At 38.3% G+C, this 24,299-nt stretch overlaps 1 protein-coding gene across 1 annotated transcript in view; it reads left to right on the top strand.

Moving 5' to 3' along the window:
- The window catches only part of LOC128639706 (ovostatin-like), a 214,110-nt gene that overhangs the window by 104,876 nt on the left and 84,935 nt on the right, over positions 1-24,299 (top strand). The window contains exons 16-17 of the mRNA XM_053691823.1: positions 6,074-6,244; positions 6,409-6,529. Of these exons, the coding sequence (XP_053547798.1) occupies positions 6,074-6,244; positions 6,409-6,529 (292 nt within the window). The remainder of the gene's footprint in view (positions 1-6,073; positions 6,245-6,408; positions 6,530-24,299) is intronic.

Here is a 24,299-nt window from a genome sequence, read left to right as displayed (position 1 = left end):
AAATTAATTAGACACTTGCTATTGATCCTTCCTATTTTCTATGTACAGTATATAATTCAATTCTGAAGGTATTGTTTAAAAGGAAAGATTATCATACATTCAAGCCCTCAGAAATATGCTCTAGTATATGAAAATAACACAAAAATGTACTTATTATAATGGCATAACTGTGCCAGGAGCAGCCCTGAGAAGATTGTGTCCATACACCCAGGAAGACTAAGTGTCTCAGTGTTTCCTCCTTGAGATTAATGAGTCCCTGGGTTTCAAAATGAGTGATTGAGAATTTGTTGTATAAACCAATAGGATATGTCTCTGTTGATGCTTGATCAATCAATGGTCAAAAAACTCTTCCTTAGGATCAAGTTATCTCTATTGGCTTTTATTGTGGGGAGTGGTCGATGCAGATATAGTGCACATAACCATCAATTCAATGTTCTCTTGTGTTCTATATGTTCCGGGCATATAAAAGATTTAACCACTTTATCAGCTTTCTATAAATGTCTTATTCTCAGTGCTAAGATGTGTGTATATTTTATACCTTCTTTAATTTAAGAGAATGAGATCAACCCCTGATCTTTATCAAGCGTGAAGAGTCAGCATAAGGAGCAGAGGGGTTTCCAGAACAGACTCTGTAGGCCCAATATAATGGTGAACTGGAAGCACAAAGATATTAGAGTATGCCCAGAAAGTACAGCGACAATGTAAATCTAATTTTTATAAAGCTGAGGATGGCCCGCACTCAGATCAGCTAGGGGCTGTGATGTGTTAGTAAGCCCTGCTAAATGTTATAAGTGCCTTTATCAGTTCTGTTGCGTGAGTAGCCTCACTCTCCTCACTGTACCTCCCCAGATTGTGCTGGGTTTAAACTGTTCTTCAGCTAAAAGTTATATACAGAAAGCAAGAAAAGAAACCTTACAAAGCAATCATATTTTCCTGGTGCTTATGTGGAAGGTGTATTTGCTGGCATGATGCACTAGACATAATGTGCCTTAAGTCCCAGTCCAGTAACTATAGACAACCCCCACTCTTCAGCCAGATCATATCAGTGATATGGCAGCTCTGTATATATGTAATGTATTTCTGGAACTTTAAGTAGATGGTCTCATATAGTGTGCATTTAATTCTACACAACAGAAAAAAAACCCCACTAGTCTTCAGCCAGTAATTCTATCTATCAGATATACGTAATCGTTGGTAAGGTATTTGACAAGGTACTTATCTTGAGGCGAGAATTCTGTGTCCTGGCCAGAGGACAGTTTGGCTGTGTGAGGATGTCCGGCCCCAGTATGAGGTAGACTATGTAAGCAGCTCTTGTTTTTACTCTCTGATTGACTCTAGTCGGCTTGTGCGTTTAGGATGTGTACATTTTTCATCTTGTGGGCTCTGCGACCCGCAACAGATATTGAAATGTGGGTTGTCCCGGCAACTCTTGTCCTTGCCTTGGGAAAAGTGCAGAGTACTTGAAGTGGGGAGTTACTGCTTCAAGGAGCCCTTGTTTGGCGTTCAGCATCTCCGTGTTCAGATTTTCGCGCCCGTGATCAAACTCCTCCTACCATAACCACCAGCCCCAGATAATCTCTAATGTACCAGTTTAGTCAGTGCTGTTAGCCCCAGATAATCTCTAATGTACCAGTTTAGTCAGTGCTGTTAGCCCCAGATAATCTCTACTGTACCAGTTTAGTCAGTACTGGTAGCCTCAGATAATCTCTACTGTACCAATTTAGTCAGTACTGGTAGCCTCAGATAATCTCTACTGTACCAATTTAGTCAGTACTGGTAGCCTCAGATAATCTCTACTGTACCAGTTTAGTCAGTGCTGTTAGCCCCAGATAATCTCTACTGTACCAGTTTAGTCAGTGCTGTTAGCCCCAGATAATCTCTAATGTACCAGTTTAGTCAGTGCTGTTAGCCCCAGATAATCTCTACTGTACCAGTTTAGTCAGTACTGGTAGCCTCAGATAATCTCTACTGTACCAGTTTACTCAGTGCTGTTAGCCCCAGATAATCTCTACTGTACCAGTTTAGTCAGTGCTGTTAGCCCCAGATAATCTCCACTGTACCAGTTTAGTCAGTGCTGTTAGCCCCAGATAATCTCTACTGTACATGATAAATCAGTACTGGTAGTCCAAGATAATCTCTACTGTACACGATAAATCAGTACTGGTAGCCCCAGATAATCTCTACTGTACATGATAAATCAGTACTGGTAGCCCCGGATAATATCTACTGTACCAGATTACTCAATACCAGTAGCCCCAGATAATCTCTACTGTACCAGTTTAGCCAGTGCTGTTAGCCCCAGATAATCTCTACTGTACCAGTTTAGTCAGTACTGGTAGCCTCAGATAATCTCTACTGTACATGATAAATCAGTACTGGTAGCCTCAGATAATCTCTACTGTACCAGATTACTCAATACTGGTAGCCCCAGATAATCTCTACTGTACCAGTTTAGTCAGTGCTGTTAGCCCCAGATAATCTCTACTGTACCAGTTTAGTCAGTGCTGTTAGCCCCCCCCCCCCCCCCCAAAAAAAAGAAATTCCAGATTTTTATATTAGTTTGACACTTGCGGAATGGGTTAAACATACAAATTTTAGGTGTATTTCATCTTAGTGCACCTTCAGTTTAGCACACTTGCATCTTAGTGCACCTTCAGCTTAGTGCACCTTCAGTTTAGCGCACTTGCATCTTAATGCACCTTCAGCTTAGTGCACCTTCGGTTTAGCACACTTGCATCTTAATGCACCTTCAGCTTAGTGCACCTTCAGTTTAGCGCACTTGCATCTTAATGCACCTTCAGCTTAGTGCACCTTCGGTTTAGCACACTTGCATCTTAATCCACCTTCAGCTTAGTGCACCTTCAGCTTAGTGCACCTTCAGCTTAGTGCACCTTCGGTTTAGCAGACTTGCATCTTAGTGCACCTTCAGCTTAGTGCACCTTCAGCTTAGTGCACCTTCAGCTTAGTGCACCTTCAGTTTAGCACACTTTCATTTTAGTGCACTTTCAGTTTAGCACACTTGCATCTTAGTGCACCTTCAGTTTAGCACACTTGCATCTTAATGCACCTTCAGCTTAGTGCACCTTCAGTTTAGCACACTTGCATCTTAATGCACCTTCAGCTTAGTGCACCTTCAGCTTAGTGCACCTTCAGTTTAGCACACTTGCATCTTAGTGCACCTTCAGTTTAGCACACTTGCATCTTAGTGCACCTTCAGTTTAGCACACTTGCATCTTAATGCACCTTCAGCTTAGTGCACCTTCAGTTTAGCACACTTGCATCTTAATGCACCTTCAGCTTAGTGCACCTTCAGTTTAGCGCACTTGCATCTTAGTGCACCTTCAGCTTAGTGCACCTTCAGCTTAGTGCACCTTCAGTTTAGCACACTTGCATCTTAATGCACCTTCAGCTTAGTGCACCTTCAGTATAGCACACTTGCATCTTAGTGCACCTTCAGCTTAGTGCACCTTCAGTATAGCACACTTGCATCTTAGTGCACCTTCAGCTTAGTGCACCTTCAGTATAGCACACTTGCATCTTAGTGCCCCTTCAGTTTAGCACACTTGCATCTTAATGCACCTTCAGCTTAGTGCACCTTCAGTTTAGCGCACTTGCATCTTAGTGCACCTTCAGCTTAGTGCACCTTCAGCTTAGTGCACCTTCAGTATAGCACACTTGCATCTTAATGCACCTTCAGCTTAGTGCACCTTCAGTATAGCACACTTGCATCTTAGTGCACCTTCAGCTTAGTGCACCTTCAGTATAGCACACTTGCATCTTAGTGCACCTTCAGCTTAGTGCACCTTCAGTTTAGCACACTTGCATCTTAATGCACCTTCAGCTTAGTGCACCTTCGGCTTAGCACACTTGTATCTTAATGCACTTTCAGCTTAGTGCACCTTCAGTTTAGCACACTTGCATCTTAGTGCACCTTCAGCTTAGTGCACCTTCAGTATAGCACACTTGCATCTTAGTGCACCTTCCGCTTAGCGCACCTTCTGCTTAGCGCACCTAGCGTGACTAGACTTTTATTTAGAGAGCTAATAATTTACTTAGAATGTAAGATTTATGGATTACACTCTAGCAATATTAGTGCGCCATAGTGCTAACATTTGTGTGCTCCACTTGTAATCTAGGCCATAATTAAAGTTAGCTAAAGTGCTGCAATGCATGACTGTTTATTGGTGGCTACACACATATGCCTCTTGTCATTGGCTGAGCAGATTAGCTCAGCTAGCTCCCAGTAGTGTATTGCTGCTCCAGAGCTGACTGAAACTATGATTTAGCCCTTTCCAGATGTTAAACACAAGGTTATATACAAGTACTAAGTACAATAATATTGTTCTGTAAGGAGCGAGAGCATTTTGCACTTTCCAGATGTTAAACACAAGGTTATATACAAGTACTAAGTACAATAATATTGTTCTGTAAGGAGTGAGAGCATTTTGCACTTTTCAGATGTTAAACACAAGGTTATATACAAGTACTAAGTACAATAATATTGTTCTGTAAGGAGCGAGAGCATTTTGCACTTTTCAGATGTTAAACACAAGGTTATATACAAGTACCAAGTACAATAATATTGTTCTGTAAGGAGTGAGAGCATTTTGCACTTTTCAGATGTTAAACACAAGGTTATATACAAGTACTAAGTACAATAATATTGTTCTGTAAGGAGTGAGAGCATTTTGCACTTTCCAGATGTTAAACACAAGGTTATATACAAGTACTAAGTACAATAATATTGTTCTGTAAGGAGTGAGAGCATTTTGCACTTTTCAGATGTTAAACACAAGGTTATATACAAGTACTAAGTACAATAATATTGTTCTGTAAGGAGCGAGAGCATTTTGCACTTTTCAGATGTTAAACACAAGGTTATATACAAGTACCAAGTACAATAATATTGTTCTGTAAGGAGTGAGAGCATTTTGCACTTTTCAGATGTTAAACACAAGGTTATATACAAGTACTAAGTACATTAATATTGTTCTGTAAGGAGCGAGAGCATTTTGCACTTTTCAGATGTTAAACACAAGGTTATATACAAGTACTAAGTACAATAATATTGTTCTGTAAGGAGCGAGAGCATTTTGCACTTTCCAGATGTTAAACACAAGGTTATATACAAGTACTAAGTACAATAATATTGTTCTGTAAGGAGCGAGAGCATTTTGCACTTTCCAGATGTTAAACACAAGGTTATATACAAGTACTAAGTACAATAATATTGTTCTGTAAGGAGCGAGAGCATTTTGCACTTTCCAGATGTTAAACACAAGGTTATATACAAGTACTAAGTACAATAATATTGTTCTGTAAGGAGCGAGAGCATTTTGCACTTTCCAGATGTTAAACACAAGGTTATATACAAGTACTAAGTACAATAATATTGTTCTGTAAGGAGCGAGAGCATTTTGCACTTTCCAGATGTTAAACACAAGGTTATATACAAGTACTAAGTACAATAATATTGTTCTGTAAGGAGTGAGAGCATTTTGCACTTTTCAGATGTTAAACACAAGGTTATATACAAGTACTAAGTACAATAATATTGTTCTGTAAGGAGCGAGAGCATTTTGCACTTTTCAGATGTTAAACACAAGGTTATATACAAGTACCAAGTACAATAATATTGTTCTGTAAGGAGTGAGAGCATTTTGCACTTTTCAGATGTTAAACACAAGGTTATATACAAGTACTAAGTACAATAATATTGTTCTGTAAGGAGCGAGAGCATTTTGCACTTTTCAGATGTTAAACACAAGGTTATATACAAGTACTAAGTACAATAATATTGTTCTGTAAGGAGTGAGAGCATTTTGCACTTTCCAGATGTTAAACACAAGGTTATATACAAGTACTAAGTACAATAATATTGTTCTGTAAGGAGTGAGAGCATTTTGCACTTTTCCCTCGGTTCTGCACTCTGATAACGATACTTTTTTGTGGCCGATTTAGTTTTTTTAGGGAAAACAAAATGAATGCTTCCCATAGTTCCTCAGTGTTACTAAATCTTGTGTTTAGCCTTGAGATGACATAAGCACATGATGTCACACTAATGTCTTTACAGATATACTACTCCATGCGTTACACCTCCCTCTATGGGTACTATGTCGGTGGGGTTAATTTGGAGGAACCTGCACCCCCCTGTGATGATCCCAACAAACAAGTGTTTTATAACGGAAATTACTATGTGCCAGTGAGCAGCTGGTATGAAGAAGACTCATACAGCAAAATCAAAGTGAGTGCTGGGGGATACGGAGCACAGACTGGGGGATCTGACATATTTAGTGATATGGTCACATGCTCTAACATATATATATTTAATACATGGGAATCCTGAGAATTTAGTAGGTACAGATATTAATGGATAGAATAAAACAATATGTAATGGTGTATTTGTAGGCAATCGGTCTAGTTTTTGGGACTAAGGCCAGACTGAGGAAGCCTGTGGTCTGCGGAATGGAAGAACCTGAATTCAAACGGATTTTTAAAGGTGGTCCAGAAGTTATGTCACTTGCATCAGGTAAGTTTATTCACATCACTATATACTTTATAAAGCTGTTTTATTTATATATATAGTTTTTCCAGGAGTTTTTAAGTTTTTGGAAGCAGTGGTATTGGGTGTTAATTTGCAGGAGAATTAGGTTTGAGGGAGGGTTTGTTTGAGGATGGGGAGTGACCTTTGCATGTTTGATAGAAGATGGAAATGAATCAGTAAAAAGGGATAGGTTGAAGATCTGAGTAAGAGCGGAGTGAGGGAGGAAGACAGGGTATTAGATGTGAGGGGATAGGGTCAAGCAGGCAGGTAGTGAGCAAGACAATAAGGAACCCAAGTCATTCTCAGTGCCTGGGGGGAGATGAAGAGAGTGGCAGAGGGGGTGACTGGGAGTGGAGATGGAAGATTGCAGTCTTGTGTCGGGATGTTGCTTCAGGTAGTATGTACTTTGTTTAAAAATGAGTCTGCCAGGTCTTGAGCACTAAAGGCAGATGAAGTGGGTGGTGCAGGTGGGTAGAGGAGAGAGTTAAAAGTAGAGAAGAGTCATATAGGGTTTGAAGAGTGAGTAGATATAAGAGAAGAGAAGTGAAGGGCAGATGTGTAAGAATGAAGAGTGAGTAGACATAAGAGAAGAGAAGTGAAGGGCAGATGTGTAAGAATGAAGAGTGAGTAGATATAAGAGAAGAGAAGTAGGTTTGCTTGGCTAAGTGAAGGGCAGATGTGTAAGAATGAAGAGTGAGTAGATATAAGAGAAGAGAAGTGAAGGGCAGAGGTGTAAGAATGAAGAGTGAGTAGATATAAGAGAAGAGAAGTGAAGGGCAGAGGTGTAAGAATGAAGAGTGAGTAGATATAAGAGAAGAGAAGTGAAGGGCAGATGTGTAAGAATGAAGAGTGAGTAGACATAAGAGAAGAGAAGTAGGTTTGCTTGGCTAAGTGAAGGGCAGATGTGTAAGAATGAAGAGTGAACTTATAGTAGATGAATTCAGGTTCAGAGCAAGATTTCCTCCAGGCACATTCAGCAGTGCGGGAGCATTTTTGCAGTTAGCGCGTTTGCTGAGAGTGCCAGAGCTGTAACTGATGATGTGGGGTTTTGCGTAGTTGGGGAGGAGTGTTTAGTATATACTGTATATCTGATACTGTTCATGTAAAATACATATCTATACCTATAGAACTTTAGGAATATATACTGTATATATATATAATATCCAAAGACAGCAGAGCGCATCGTAGCGCAAAAAGACTCCTCAATGGGTAAAAAATTCACATTTATTGTTATAGAGTAAAAGCATAACAGCCAACACCAGTTGATTAAAGCACTCAATATAAAAACAGACACAATGTCAACAGTCAAGACCTCACGCAGTCATGTTTCGTGCGGTTGCGCACTTGGTCACTGCTTGAATGCAGTCCTGACCATCCATTGCTTTATAGCACTTTTTGTTAAAGGAACAGTCTATATACTTGTAACACTGTGTCTTTTTTTCCCTTTCTTTGTGTGATACAAGTGTATTATGTTTATTATTTACAAAGAATCATATAGTGCAATAATACATATATCCCTATTCAAAATACTCCCTCTTTAGAATTTAAAGAAACATAAATTGTAAATTTCTATACATGCTTTTTATCAAATAGATGTATGGAGATTGGAGAATAATTGCATATCATTTATATGCTTAATATACCTTAAGTTTCTTAATAGTATGGGACATTAGTATAATATTTTAGAACAGAGAAAATAATGATGTATATTTTGTATATTTTAACTTACAAATAGATCTAAATCTCTTCTTATATTCATACCTAGTGCATTGCTAGTTCTAAGTGTAAATATCCAAAAAAAACTCACATTTATTGAGTTTGTCTTCCCTATCACCCCCACTTTTCCACGTGGGAACATGATCTATTCCCTGAATTTTTAACAAGGAGGCATCAGAGTTGTGACAAGTTTTAAAATGTCTGGATACCAGAGTATCCGTGTCCTCATCCTCAATGGATCTTAAATGTTGTAGAAATCTGTCTTTGATACTACGTTTCGTTTTGCCTACATATTGAATTTTACATAGTTGGCATGTAAGTAAATACACTACATGTGTTGTTGAACAATTTATATAATAATATTATATTCTTGCTGAGTGACATGTGAGGTGAAAATATTGCCCTCAGTTACGTGATTACAGGTTTTGCAGATATTCCTTCTGCACCTAAAAAAACCTTTTCTTTCTTTCAACCAACATTTGTTAGATTTACTGGGAAGATCAGTTAGATAAAGTTTTGCCTCTCTTGGATATTAAATCAACTCCTTTACCTGTTATTACTTTCAGGACTGGATCCGAATATAGAATGGGAATTGCTTCTTTCATGATTTTGCTAATGTTTTTAAAGTCAGTGCTATAGGTGGTAACAAACCTAGGTTTATTTGTATCTCTTGAATCAGAATTTTTTATTTTATAGTTAAGTAAATCCTCCCTTGTTTTGTGTTGTATACTCTCTTTAGCTTTGGTTAGTATGTTCTCATTGTAGCCTCTTTATTTTAATCTTTCAGTGATTACCTCACAAATGGCTAGATTTAGAGTTCCGCGTTAGCCGTCAAAAGCAGCGTTAAGGGGTCCTAACGCTGCTTTTGGCCACCCGCTGGTATTTAGAGTCAGGCAGGAAAGGGTCTAACGCTCACTTCCTTACCGCGACTCCAGGCTACCGCAGATCCCCTTACGCCAATTGCGTATCCTATCTTTTCTATGGGATCCGCCTAACGCCGGTATTTGGAGTCTTGGAAGAAGTAAGCGGTAGACTCTCTACCGACAAGACTCCTACGGACAAAAAAAGTCAGTAGTTAAGAGCTTTATGGGCTAACGCGGGAATATAAAGCTCTTAACTACTGTGCTACAAAGTACACTAACACCCATAAACTACCTATGTACTCCTAAACCGAGGCCCCCCCCACATCGCCGTCACTATAATAAAATTTCTTAACCCCTAATCTGCCGACCGGACACCGCCGCCACCTACATTATACCTATGAACCCCTAATCTGCTGCCCCTAACATCGCCGACACCTATATTATATTTATTAACCCCTAATCTGCCCCCCCCAACGTCGCCGCTACCTAACTACAATTATTAACCCCTAATCTGCCGACCGGACCTCGCCGCCACTAACATAAATGTATTAACCCCTAAACCACCGCACTCCCGCCTCGCAAACACTATAATAAATTTTATTAACCCCTAATCTGCCCTCCCTAACATTGCCGCCACCTACCTACAATTATTAACCCCTAATCTCCCGCCCGCAACGTCGCCGCTACTATAATAAAGTTATTAACCCCTAAACCTAACTCTAACCCTAACCCTAAGATCCCCCCTAACATAAATATAATTTAAATTAAACAAAATAATATTCCTAAAATTAACTAAATTAATCCTATTTAAAACTAAATACTTACCTATAAAATAAACCCTAATATAGCTACAATATAACTAATAGTTGTAGCTATTTTAGGATTTATATTTATTTTACAGGCAACTTTGTATTTATTTTAACTAGGTACAATAGCTATTCCAGTGCTTTTTAGCAGTACAGAAAGCTGACCCGTATTATCACAACAAAGGGCATCACGGCTACAGCAGGAGGTGCTCACTGAGCAAGAACCGGGAGGAGATCGTTACAGTGTACTTGCCACTGTTTAAGTGCTAGCAAGCGATTTTGCACTGGTCACAGTACAGTGCTACACCCTCTGGTAAGCATATTACCTACCAACACACTAACCCATCTGACAAAACTATATTACGCTATGTGGCGACCTCTTTCCATCTTTGTTTAATAACTATTTAATAGCTACCTAGTTAAAATAAGTACAACATTTCCTGTAAAATAAATCCTAACCTAAGTTACAAATACACCTAACACTACACTATCATTAAATTAATTAAATAAATTAGCTACAATTAGCTAAATTAAAATACAATAAAATAAACTATTCTATAATACAAAAAAAACAAAACACTAAATTACAAAAAATAAAAAAACATTACAAGAAGTTTAAACTAATTACACCTAATCTAAGCCCCCTAATAAAATAAAAAATCCCCCCAAAATAAAAAAATGCCATACCCTATTCTAAACTACAAAAGTAATCAGCTCTTTTACCAGCCCTTAAAAGGGCTTTTTGCGGGGCATTGCCCCAAAGTAATCAGCTCTTTTACCTGAAAATAAAAATACAATCCCCCCCAACATTACAACCCACCAACCACATACCCCTACTCTAACCCACTCTAAATCAGCCAATCGTATTGAGCTTGCATTCTATTGGCTGTTCCGATCAGCCAATAGAATGCGAGCTCAATACGATTGGCTGATTGGATCAGCCAATCGGATTGAACTTCAATCTAATTGGCTGATTGCATCAGCCAATCAGATTTTTTTCTACCTTAATTCCGATTGGCTGATCGGAATTGAAGGGACGCCATCTTGGATGACACCCCTTAAAGGAACCTTCATTTGTCGGGAAGTCGTCGGTTGAAGAGGATGGCTACGCGTCGGCTCCTTTGATGGATGAAGATTGAAGACGCCGCCTGAATGAAGACTTCTACCGGATGGAGGACCTCTTCTTGCCCCGCTTGGATGAAGACTTCTACCGGATGAAGGACCCCCTCTGCGCACCTTGGATGAAGAATTCGGCTCGGCTGGGTGAAGACGACTCAAGGTAGGATGATCTTCAGGGGGTTAGCGATAGGTTTTTTTAAGGGGGGTTTGGTTGGGTTAGAGTAGGGGTGTGTGGGTGGTGGGTTGTAATGTTAGGGGGGTATTGTATTTTTATTTTCAGGTAAAAGAGCTGATTACTTTGGGGCAATGCCCCGCAAAAAGCCCTTTTAAGGGCTGGTAATACAGGGAGTGCAGAATTATTAGGCAATTTGTATTTTTGAGGATTAATTTTATTATTGAACAACAACCATGTTTTCAATGAACCCAAAAAACTCATTAATATCAAAGCTGAATAGTTTTGGAAGTAGTTTTTAGTTTGTTTTTAGTTATAGCTATTTTAGGGGGATATCTGTGTGTGCAGGTGACTATTACTGTGCATAATTATTAGCAACTTAACAAAAAACAAATATATACCCATTTCAATTATTTATTTTTACCAGTGAAACCAATATAACATCTCAACATTCACAAATATACATTTCTGACATTCAAAAACAAGACAAAAACAAATCAGTGACCAATATAGCCACCTTTCTTTGCAAGGACACTCAAAAGCCTGCCATCCATGGATTCTGTCAGTGTTTTGATCTGTTCACCATCAACATTGCGTGCAGCAGCAACCACAGCCTCCCAGACACTGTTCAGAGAGGTGTACTGTTTTCCCTCCTTGTAAATCTCACATTTGATGATGGACCACAGGTTCTCAATGGGGTTCAGATCAGGTGAACAAGGAGGCCATGTCATTAGATTTTCTTCTTTTATACCCTTTCTTGCCAGCCACGCTGTGGAGTACTTGGACGCGTGTGATGGAGCATTGTCCTGCATGAAAATCATGTTTTTCTTGAAGGATGCAGACTTCTTCCTGTATCACTGCTTGAAGAAGGTGTCTTCCAGAAACTGGCAGTAGGACTGGGAGTTGAGCTTGACTCCATCCTCAACCCGAAAAGGCCCCACAAGCTCATCTTTGATGATACCAGCCCAAACCAGTACTCCACCTCCACCTTGCTGGTGTCTGAGTCGGACTGGAGCTCTCTGCCCTTTACCAATCCAGCCACGGGCCCATCCATCTGGCCCATCAAGACTCACTCTCATTTCATCAGTCCATAAAACCTTAGAAAAATCAGTCTTGAGATATTTCTTGGCCCAGTCTTGACGTTTCAGCTTGTGTGTCTTGTTCAGTGGTGGTCGTCTTTCAGCCTTTCTTACCTTGGCCATGTCTCTGAGTATTGCACACCTTGTGCTTTTGGGCACTCCAGTGATGTTGCAGCTCTGAAATATGGCCAAACTGGTGGCAAGTGGCATCTTGGCAGTTGCACGCTTGACTTTTCTCAGTTCATGGGCAGTTATTTTGCGCCTTGGTTTTTCCACACGCTTCTTGCGACCCTGTTGACTATTTTGAATGAAACGCTTGATTGTTCGATGATCACGCTTCAGAAGCTTTGCAATTTTAAGAGGGCTGCATCCCTCTGCAAGATATCTCACTATTTTTGACTTTTCTGAGCCTGTCAAGTCCTTCTTTTGACCCATTTTGCCAAAGGAAAGGAAGTTGCCTAATAATTATGCACAACTGATATAGGGTGTTGATGTCATTAGACCACACCCCTTCTCATTACAGAGATGCACATCACCTAATATGCTTACTTGGTAGTAGGCTTTCAAGCCTATACAGCTTGGAGTAAGACAACATGCATAAAGAGGATGATGTGGTCAAAATACTCATTTGCCTAATAATTCTGCACTCCCTGTAGAGCTGATTACTTTTGTAGTTTAGAATAGGGTAGGGCATTTTTTTATTTTGGGAGGATTATTTATTTTATTAGGGGGCTTAGATTAGGTGTAATTAGTTTAAAGTTCTTGTAATGTTTTTTTATTTTTTGTAATTTAGTGTTTGTTTTTTTGTATTATAGAATAGTTTATTTTATTGTATTTTAGTTTAGCTAATATTAACTATTTAATAGCTATTGTACCTAGTTAAAATAAATACAAAGTTGCCTGTAAAATAAATATAAATCCTAAAATATCTACAATGTAACTATTATTTATATTGTAGCTATATTAGGGTTTACTTTATAGGTAAGTATTTAGTTTTAAATAGGAATAATTTATTTAATTTTAGGAATATTATTTTGTTTAATTTAAATTATATTTATGTTAGGGGGGTGTTAGGGTTAGAGTTAGGTTTAGGGTTTAATAACTTTATTATAGTAGCGGCGACGTTGCGGGCGGGAGATTAGGGGTTAATAATTGTAGGTAGGTGGCGGCGATGTTAGGGAGGGCAGATTAGGGGTTAATACAATTTATTCTAGTGTTTGCGAGGTGGGAGTGCAGCGGTTTAGGGGTTAATACATTTATTATAGTGGCGGCGAGGTCCGGTCGGCAGATTAAGGGTTAATAATTGTAGTTAGGTAGCGGCGACGTTGGGGGGGGCAGATTAGGGGGTAATAAATATAATATAGGTGTCGGCGGTGTTAGGGGCAGCAGATTAGGGGTTCATAGGGATAATGTAGGTGGTGGCGGTGTCCGGAGCGGCAGATTAGGGGTTAATATTATAATGTAGGTGTCAGCGATAGCGGGGGCAGCATATTAGGGGTTAATAAGTGTAAGGTTAGGGGTGTTTAGACTCGGGTTCATGTTAGGGTGTTAGGTGCAGACTTAGAGAGTGTTTCCCCATAGGACACAATGGGGCTGCGTTAGGAGCTGAACGCTGCTTTTTTGCAGGTGTTAGGTTTTTTTTCAGCCCAAACTGCCCCATTGTTTCCTATGGGGATATCGTGCACGAGCACGTTTTGCCAGCTTACCGCTACCGTAAGCAACGCTGGTATTGAGGGTTGAAGTGGAGCTAAATTATGCTCAACGCACCCTTTTCTGAGCCAAACGCAGCCACTCAGACAACTCTCAATATCAGCGTTGTTTAAAGGGTGCGCTGGGAAAAAAAGCAGCGTTAGCTATGTGGGTCTTTACCGACAAAACTCTAAATCTAGGCGATTGTTTTGTATAGTCTTCATTATTAGAGCAGTTTCTTTTAGCCCTAATAAATTCACTTTTAGGGATGCCTCTTAGTACATGTCTCGGATGACATGAATTATATTGTAATGTAGTGTTCCCATATATATAAAACACAGGAATGGACCGCACTCACAGACTGGGTACACATCCTAAGTCACAGCAAATGCCACAGCCCTGAACACTGACAGACAGCTGCAAAGTTCCTAGCAACCCAGGCAGTTAACCCCAGAGCAACCTGGGTGACAGGCCCGCAGTTAAGCATTACAAACATTATCAGCACAACACACAGAAAACCTGACACTCACCAGCAGATTCACAGAAATATGTATATAAAAACTGCTTGTAAGTGAAGAACATCGGAATGTGAAATATGTTCAGTAAATGTAAAGTAAACCACATATAGATACATAAATACCTCTGTAAACACATATATAAACACACACATATATAAACATACACATATATAAACACACACATATATAAACACACACATATATAAACATACACATATATAAACACACACATATATAAACATACACATATATAAACATACACATATATAAACATACACAAATATAAACATACACATATATAAACATACACATATATAAACACACACATATATAAACACACACATATATAAACATACACATATATAAACATACACATATATAAACACACACATATATAAACACACACATATATAAACATACACATATATAAACATACACATATATAAACACACACATATATAAACATACACATATAAACACACACATATATAAACATACACATATATAAACATACACATATATAAACACGCACATATATAAACACACACATATATAAACACACACATATATAAACACGCACATATATAAACACACACATATATAAACATACACATATATAAACATACACATATATAAACACACATATATAAACACACACATATATAAACACACACATATATAAACACGCACATATATAAACACACACATATATAAACATACACATATATCAACATACACATATATAAACACACACATATATAAACACACACATATATAAACACACACATATATAAACACGCACATATATAAACACACACATATATAAACATACACATATAAACACACACATATATAAACACGCACATATATAAACATACACATATATAAACATACACATATATAAACACACACATATATAAACATACACATATAAACACACACATATATATAAACACGCACATATATAAACACACACATATATAAACACACACATATATAAACATACACATATATAAACACACACATATATAAACATACACATATATAAACACACACATATATAAACACACACATATATAAACACACACATATATAAACACGCACATATATAAACACACACATATATAAACATACACATATATAAACACACACATATATAAACATACACATATATAAACATACACATATATAAACATACACATATATAAACACACACATATATAAACACACACATATATAAACACGCACATATATAAACACACACATATATAAACATACACATATATAAACATACACATATATAAACACACACATATATAAACACACACATATAAACACACACATATATAAACACACACATATATAAACATACACATATATAAACACACACATATATAAACACACACATATAAATATTTAATAAATAAAAAGAGAGAAGCGCTCAACCTGAGAACGAACAATAGCATAATAGCTTGTTCTATGGCTAGTTACCACCCTAGAAGCAGCCTCTTTTTGCTCAACATGTGCCTTTCACAGAGAAGAACTTTCCTGAAGCATATCAGTCTGATCCTGACTTAACAGTACAGTTCAGCCCCGAAATACCAGGCAATCCCTCTCTGAACGAGAGAAACAGCAAAACCCCAGACGTACGTTTCGGCCTATTGTGGGCCTCGTCAGTGAGGTGCAGCTATATCCCTCTAGGCACACTGAGCAACAGGTCCACATCTGGATTCCCGCATCACACTTAGGGAGACTTCCCCAATTGTCATAATTTGCATAAATAAAAAATAAGAAGCGCTCAACCTGGGAACGAACAATAGCATAATAGCTTGCTCTATGGCTAGTTAATACCCAAGAAGCAGCCTCTTTTTGCTCAACATGTGCCTTTCACAGAGAAGAACTTTCCTGAAGCATATCAGTCTGATCCTGACTTTACAGTACAGTCCAGCCCCGAAATACCAGGCAATCCCTCTCTGAACGAGAGAAACAGCAAAACCCCAGACGTACGTTTCGGCCTATCACTGTGTGTCTGTAGGGGCAAATGCCTTCCTATAATAAGTACTCATTACAGTTACTCTTGATGCTAGTGAACCACCATTTTATAAAGTTGCACTGCGTGTGCTAGAAACAAAGAAACCTTCTGCGGAGGACAACAGATCCATCCCTTACCTGCAGCATCGTTTGCCTAGTTTATGGGGACTAACATTTTCTAAAATCTTAAATCAAGTTTACAGTAGCCTAATTAGGACTAGATTACAAATGGAGTGATAGTTTGTGCTCGCACATTAACTTCACTAGACAGGTTTTTTTTTGCCCACCAGGAAACGTACTTATTACAGGTTAAAAGTAAAACTTTTTTTGCACAAGCGCTAACCCATTGTGCCCAAAAAGTCAAACTTCAAATATCGCGACCGCGTTAACGCATTCCCCCATAAACTTCAATGGCGTACGTTAGCCAGACATGAAAGTATTACTTTTTCACATTCCAATATTCTTCACATAGCAGCATGTGTTCTTTTTATTCATAACTACATATTTCTATATATATCTGTTGGTTTTTGGTAAATATATATATACCTATATATATATATATATATATATATATATATATAATATATATATACACATAACACACAATGTGAATCCGCCCTCCATGAGCCAACCACCTGAAGGTTCTGTGTAATAAACAATCTTCAACAAAGCAGAAACCAGCCAGGATTTTTTCAAAAACAGGGTCAAATTTATTGACGTTTCGGGGAGTAAACTTCCCCTTCCTCAGAACATGTTTACTCCCCGAAACGTCAATAAATTTGACCCCTGTTTTTGAAAAAATCCTGGCTGGTTCCTGCTTTGTTGAAGATTATATATATATATTGAATAGAAATGAAAGGTACTCCAGGCGTCCGTGTTAAGGTAAAATCCAAAACTTTATTTCAGCAAAAAATCATCAGAGTAAAAAAGACCCTGAGCAGCAGAGCCTCTGGATAAAATCAATTCAGCAAACACAGCCTAACATGTTTTGGCCAGTCTGGCCGTAATCATAGACATTTCCCCCTTCTCAGAGGGTGTGCTTTTAAAGGGCAATACTCCGCCCCTTAATCAAGTTATAAAGAACCACTGTAATTAATTTTAATTAATAGTTGCAATGCCTATCACTATCATTTCATATCTAATACAACATTGGCAAACTTATTCCTAATGTTAGTAAAGCAAAAGGTGGACTTCAATTAAACAACAATGTAGAAAAATATTTAATCATCCACAGTTAACGTGTATAATCAGCAAATAATCAATTGAATAGCAGGGACATAGTTAGTAACATAGAGAGGGGTATACTTCAGGATAATACATTAAGGTGCTGTTGATTATTAAATAAACACCTCACCTATTATCCATACTGTGTATCATATATTAATAGCGATGTCTAGTGCAAGAGTAAACTTATGTACATCATTATATAGTAAAGAGGTATGCTCAAAATATTACAATGAGGTGCTATTCATTATTAGATAAAAACCTCACCTAGTATCCTTGCTGAATACCATATAATAATTGCAATATCTAGTACAAAGGCAAACATCTATACATAGTTCAATTCCCCCCCTACAGTAAGTTATCTAAATATAGAAATTTGTATATAAATTCTATAACAAATTGTTAATACTTATTCCTAAATTTGCTTGGCACCTATTTTAGTTAGAAAGATATTAACCTATAGTATCAAGCTATATGTAGATCGATATAAATTCATATACAATCCCGCTATAAAAAATAATTATAGATTAATTATTCCCAATAATTGATCACGTCAAATTGTGAATTGAATCCATACGGGACCAATGTTTTTAGTTTGTGGATCCAATAAAATTTCTGTCTTTCAAGTATTTTTTTGTTTGCTGCCACCTCTTCGTGGCTTGCAAATGGCTTCAATCACATTCCATTTAAACATATCAACATTTTTCCCGTGTGTTTCAATAAAATGTCTAGAAAGTGCCGAACAATGGATGTCATTCGAGATATATCCTAAATGTTCCTTAATCCTAGTGCGTATTTCCCGGGTAGTTAACCCAACATACTGTAATCTATGTTCAGTGCATTCAACCAAGTAAATAACAAATGTAGAAGAGCATTTTACACATCCCCTAGTAGTAAATGATTCATTTGTTACATATGATTCAAAACCATTTCCTTGCTTTAAGTATTTACATGGTTTACAAAGGGATTTACCACACTTATAGGTCCCCACAGTATTCAACCACGAGCTACGTGGACCATGGTCAGGGAGCATACTTGGTGAAAGCATATTGCCAATTGTCAAATTTTTAGAATATATGAAGTCACAACCTTTTTCCACAATATGCTTCAAGGTATCATCCCCATATAAGATGGGCATATATTTTTTAATTATGCTGCAGACTTCAGAAAATTGGTTTGAATATTTGGTGATGAACTTTAGACCCTTACGTTCTGGTCTCCACTTAGCTTTACCAAGCATTTGCTCCCTGTCCAAAGTTGCAACCTCCTTGGACACCTTGTCAACCATATTCCTACTGTATCCTCTCTCCACAAAACGTGACACTAAATCTTTAGATTCTCTTTCAAAATCCAGATCTAGGCTACAGTTTCCTCAGGAACTGCCCCTTTACTATACCTTTGTACACATGTGGTGGGTGGTTACTCTGTGCATGTAGGAGGCAGTTACCCACAATCGGTTTACGGTGTAGTGTGGTATTCACCTTTCCAGTTGAACCATCAAATGTCAATAAAAGGTCCAAAAAGACGATCTCTGATACATGGCAATTATGGGTTAATTCAATGCCCATATCATTTGTGTTAAGGGATTTTACAAAATTTTCCATAGATATTTCATCTCCTTGCCAAATGAACAAGAGATCGTCTATGAACCTCCAATAAAAATAGATGTTACCTATGAAGGAGTTACTATCTGCAAAGACGTGGAACAGCTCCCACCAACCCATAAATAGGTTGGCATATGAGGGGCGCAAACTTGGCCCCCATAGCTGTTCCACGTCTCTGCAGAAAGAAAACCCCCTCAAACATAAAATAATTATGGCTTAGAAGAAATTCTACCACTCTCAACAGAAAACCTTTGTAAGCCTCACTCAGATCTGTTTCGGTATCCAAAAAGAATTTGATGGCTTCAAGGCCCTTGCTATGAGGAATCGCTTCTGCGGAGGACAACAGATCCATCCATTACCTGCAGCATCGTTTGCCTAGTTTATGGAGACTAACATTTTCCAAAATCTTAAATCAAGTTTACAGTAGCCTAATTAGGACTAGATTACAAATGGAGTGATAGTTTGTGCTCGCACATTAACTTCACTAGACAGTTTTTTTTTTGCCCACCAGGAAACGCACTTATTACAGGTTAAAAGTAAAACTTTTTTTGCACAAGCGCTAACCCATTGTGCGCAAAAAGTCAAACTTCAAATATCGCGACCACGTTAACACATTCCCCCATAAACTTCAATGGCGTACGTTAGCCAGACATGAAAGTATTACTTTTTCACATTCCAATATTCTTCACATAGCAGCATGTGTTCTTTTTATTCATAACTACATATTTCTATATATATCTGTTAGTTTTTGGTAAATATATATATACCTATATATATATATATATATATACAATATATATATATATACACATAACACACAATGTGAATCCGCCCTCCATGAGCCAACCACCTGAAGGTTCTGTGTAATAAACAATCTTCAACAAAGCAGGAACCAGACAGGATTTTTTCAAATACAGGGGTCAAATTTATTGACGTTTCGGGGAGTAAACTTCCCCTTCCTCAGAACATGTTTACTCCCCGAAACGTCAAGAAATTTGACCCCTGTTTTTGAAAAAATCCTGGCTGGTTCCTGCTTTGTTGAAGAATATATATATATATATATATATATATATATATATATATATATACACATACATCCATACATACATAGACACACACACTCACTCACCGGCACTTTATTAGGTACACCTTGCTAGTACCAGGTTGGACCCCCTTTTGCCTTCAGAAATACCTTAATTCTTCATGGCATAGATTCAACATTTTGGTCCATATTTACATGATTGAATCACGCAGTTGCTGCAGATTTGTCGGCTGCACATCTATTATGCAAATCTCTCATTCCACCACATCCCAAAGGTGCTCTATTGGATTGAGATCTGGTGACTGTGGAGGCCATTGGAGTACAGTGAACTCATTGTCATGTTAAAGAAACCAGTTTGAGATGACGAGCTTTGTGACATGGTGCATTATCCTGCTGGAAGTAGCCATCATAAAGGGATGGAAATGGTCAGCAACAATGCTCAGATAGGCCATGGCATTTAAACAATGCTCAATTTGTACTAGTAAGGGGCCCAAAGTATGTCAAGAAAATATCCCTCACATCATTACGCCATCACCACCAGCCTGAACAGTTGAAACAAAGCAGGATGGATTCATGCTTTCATGTTGTTTACGGCAAATTCTGACCCTACCATCTGAATGTCGCAGCTGAAATCGAGACTCACCAGACCAGGCAACATTTTTCCAATCTTCTATTCTATCTTCTATTGAGCCTGTGCGAATTGTGGCCTCAGTTTCCTGTTCTTAGCTGACAGGAGTGGCACCCAGTGTGGTCTTCTGCTGCTGTAGCCCATCTGCTTCAAGGTTCGACGTGTTGTGCGTTAAGAGATGGTATTCTGCATACCTCGGTTGTAACAAGTGGTTATTTGAGTTACTGTTGCCTTTCTATCATCTCGAACCAGTCTGACCTCAAAAAGGCATTTTCTTCCACACAACTGCCGCTCACTGGATATTTTCTCTTTTTCTAACCTTTCTCTGTAAACCCTAGAGATGGTTGTGTGTGAAAATCCCAGATGATAAGCAGTTTTTGAAATACTCAGACCAGCCCGTCTGGCACTAACAACCATGTTCAAAGTCACTTAAATTCCCCTTTCTTCCCCATTCTGATGCTCGGTTTGAAGTTCAGCAAGTCCTCTTCACCACATCTAGATGCCTAAATGCATTAAGTTGCTGCCATGTGTTTGGCTGATTAGCAATTTGTGTTACCAAGCAATTGAACAGGAGTACATAATAAAGTGGCCTGTGAGTGTATATACTGTATATATAGATATAAGCGGGGACTCTTGCCTAGATGTGCTAATTTCCTATGCAAATATTTACATTGATTTAATTTTGAGACATAGAGGATTTTAATTTCAGTTTTTTATCACCCCCCATAATTTTAATGAATTTTGGTTTTACCTTGAAAATAGCTTTACCAGTGCAGCAACCAGAAATCTATCTCCTACTGATGAGTTCCAAAAAGAACGAAACAGGCTGTCTAGTGAGTGATTTCTGCTTTGCTGCAATAATCCTGTTAAAAGGATCGCTGTGTTAAAACAGTATTTTGAAGCAAAAAAACTGAGAATTTGCATATCTAGTTTGCATAACTTACCCAGAATTGTCTTGTGCATTGGTAACATTGTATATGAGGTATTTCTGGGAAAAAGCAAGCGGGGACTCTTGCCTAGATGTGCTAATTTCCTATGCAAATATTTACATTGATATATAAATATATATATATACTATAAATATATATATATATCTATACTATAATTGCGTTTGTAATGTCCGTCGCACGCATCCTCAATGGAATGTTGGCAGCACGAGGACAAAATAATTCACCTGGATGCAGCGAAGGCAAACGGAGCATTACAAAAGCAACACCTAATCGCCCACATTAAAGTATTAAAAAAAAACAAACGCCCGCATCAAGTATTAAAAAAAAATAACTAACCGCCCACATCAAGTATTAAAAAAAAAAACTAACCACCCGCATCAAGTATTAAAAAAAACAAAACAAAACGACAGCACGAAATATAACAAAAAAAATCATACACAAAGAATTAACTTCTAAACCACAAAATGCCTATATTGCAATAAACCTACTTACCCTATTAACCCCTAAACCGCAAAACCCCTACATCGCAGTAAACCTCTTTACCCTATTAACCCCCAAACCGCAAAACCCCTACATCGCAATAAACCTATTTACCCTATTAAACCCTAAACCGCAAAACCCTTACATCGCAATAAACCTATTTAATAACTTATTAACCATTTAAACGGCAAAAACCCACAACGCAAATAACTATTTAAATAACTAAGTACAGTACACAAACCTAACACCCCCTAACCTAACAACCCCTAACCTTAAACCCCCTAACCTAACACCCCATTAAATAAACCCAAATTACCTAAACTAATACCTTCTAAAGTTACAAAAAATTTAAAAAAACTAATGGCTAGATTACGAGTTTTGCATTAGAGGCTATGCGGTGCTAACAAGCAGTTTATGCTCACCGCTCATTTACAGACAGCGCTGGTATTACGGGTTTTTAGAAACCCGGCGTTAACCGCAAAAAAATTATCATAGAGCAAAATTTTGCTCCACATCTCACCTCAATACCAGCGCTACTTACGTTAGCGGTGAGCTGGCTGAACGTGCTCGTGCACGATATCCCCATAGGAATCAATGGGGGAAAGTTGGCTGAAAAAAAACCTAACACCTGCAAAAAAGCAGCGTTTAGCTCCTAACGCAGCCCCATTGATTTATATTAGGAAAATACATTTATGTCTACACCTAACACCCTAACATGAACCCAGAGTCTAAACACCCCTAATATTTCACTTATTAACCCCTAATCTGCCACCCCGACATCCTCAACACCTACATTATATTAATTAACCCCTAATTTGCCGCTCTGGACACCGCCGCCACCTACATTATTCTTATGAACCCCTAATCTGCTGCCCCCAACATCGCCGACACCTACATTATATTTATTAACCTCTAATTAGTGATGTCGCGAACAGTTCGCCGGAGAACAGTTCCCGGCGAACATAGCTTGTTCGCGTTCGTCACGGCGGTTGAACATATGCGATGTTCGATCCGCCCCCTATTCGTCATCATTGAGTAAACTTTGACCCTGTATCTCACAGTCTGCAGACACATTTCAGCCAATCAGCAGCAGACCCTCCCTCCCAGACCCTCCCAGCTCCTGGGCAGCAGCCATTTTAGATTCAATCTGATTCTGCATTCTTAGGGAGAGGAAGGATAGTGCTGCTGCTGCTGATTTTATAGGGAAATTGATAGCTAGGCTAGTGTATTCAGTGTCCACTACAGTCCTGAAGTACTCATCGGATCTCTGCTGTAAGGACAGCACCCCAAAAAGCCCTTTTTAGGGCTAGAACATCAGTCTTTTTTTTTTCTTTGTAATCTAATTGCATTTGCTTGCCTGTCAGCGTGTGTCAGGTTCACAGCATATACTGTGCCTACTTGCTCAGTGCCACCACCAGTCATATCTGGTGTAACAGTAGTGTACATTTTTTAAAAAAAACTTTCACATCAGTCTGCTAGTGTAATCTAATAGCAGTTGCCTGCTTGCCACTGCCAGCCTGTGTGTCAGGCTCACTGCATATACTGTGCCTACTTGCTCAGTGCCACCACTCATATCTGGTGTAACATTAGTGTAAATTTAAAAAAAAAAAACTTTTACATCAGTCTGTTAGTGTAATCTAATTTCAGTTGCCAGGTCAGCCTGCCACTGCCAGCCTGTGTGTCAGGCTCACAGCATATACTGTGCCTACTTGCTCAGTGCCACCACCAGTCATATCTGTTGTTACAGTAGTGTAATTTTTTTTTAAAAAAAACTTTTACATCAGTCTGCTAGTGTAATCTAATAGCAGTTGCCTGCCTGCCACTGCCAGACTGT

This window comes from Bombina bombina, chromosome 9, assembly GCF_027579735.1.
Source record: "Bombina bombina isolate aBomBom1 chromosome 9, aBomBom1.pri, whole genome shotgun sequence".
Lineage (NCBI taxonomy): Eukaryota > Metazoa > Chordata > Amphibia > Anura > Bombinatoridae > Bombina > Bombina bombina.
This window is presented reverse-complemented; position numbering and strand designations above follow the sequence as displayed.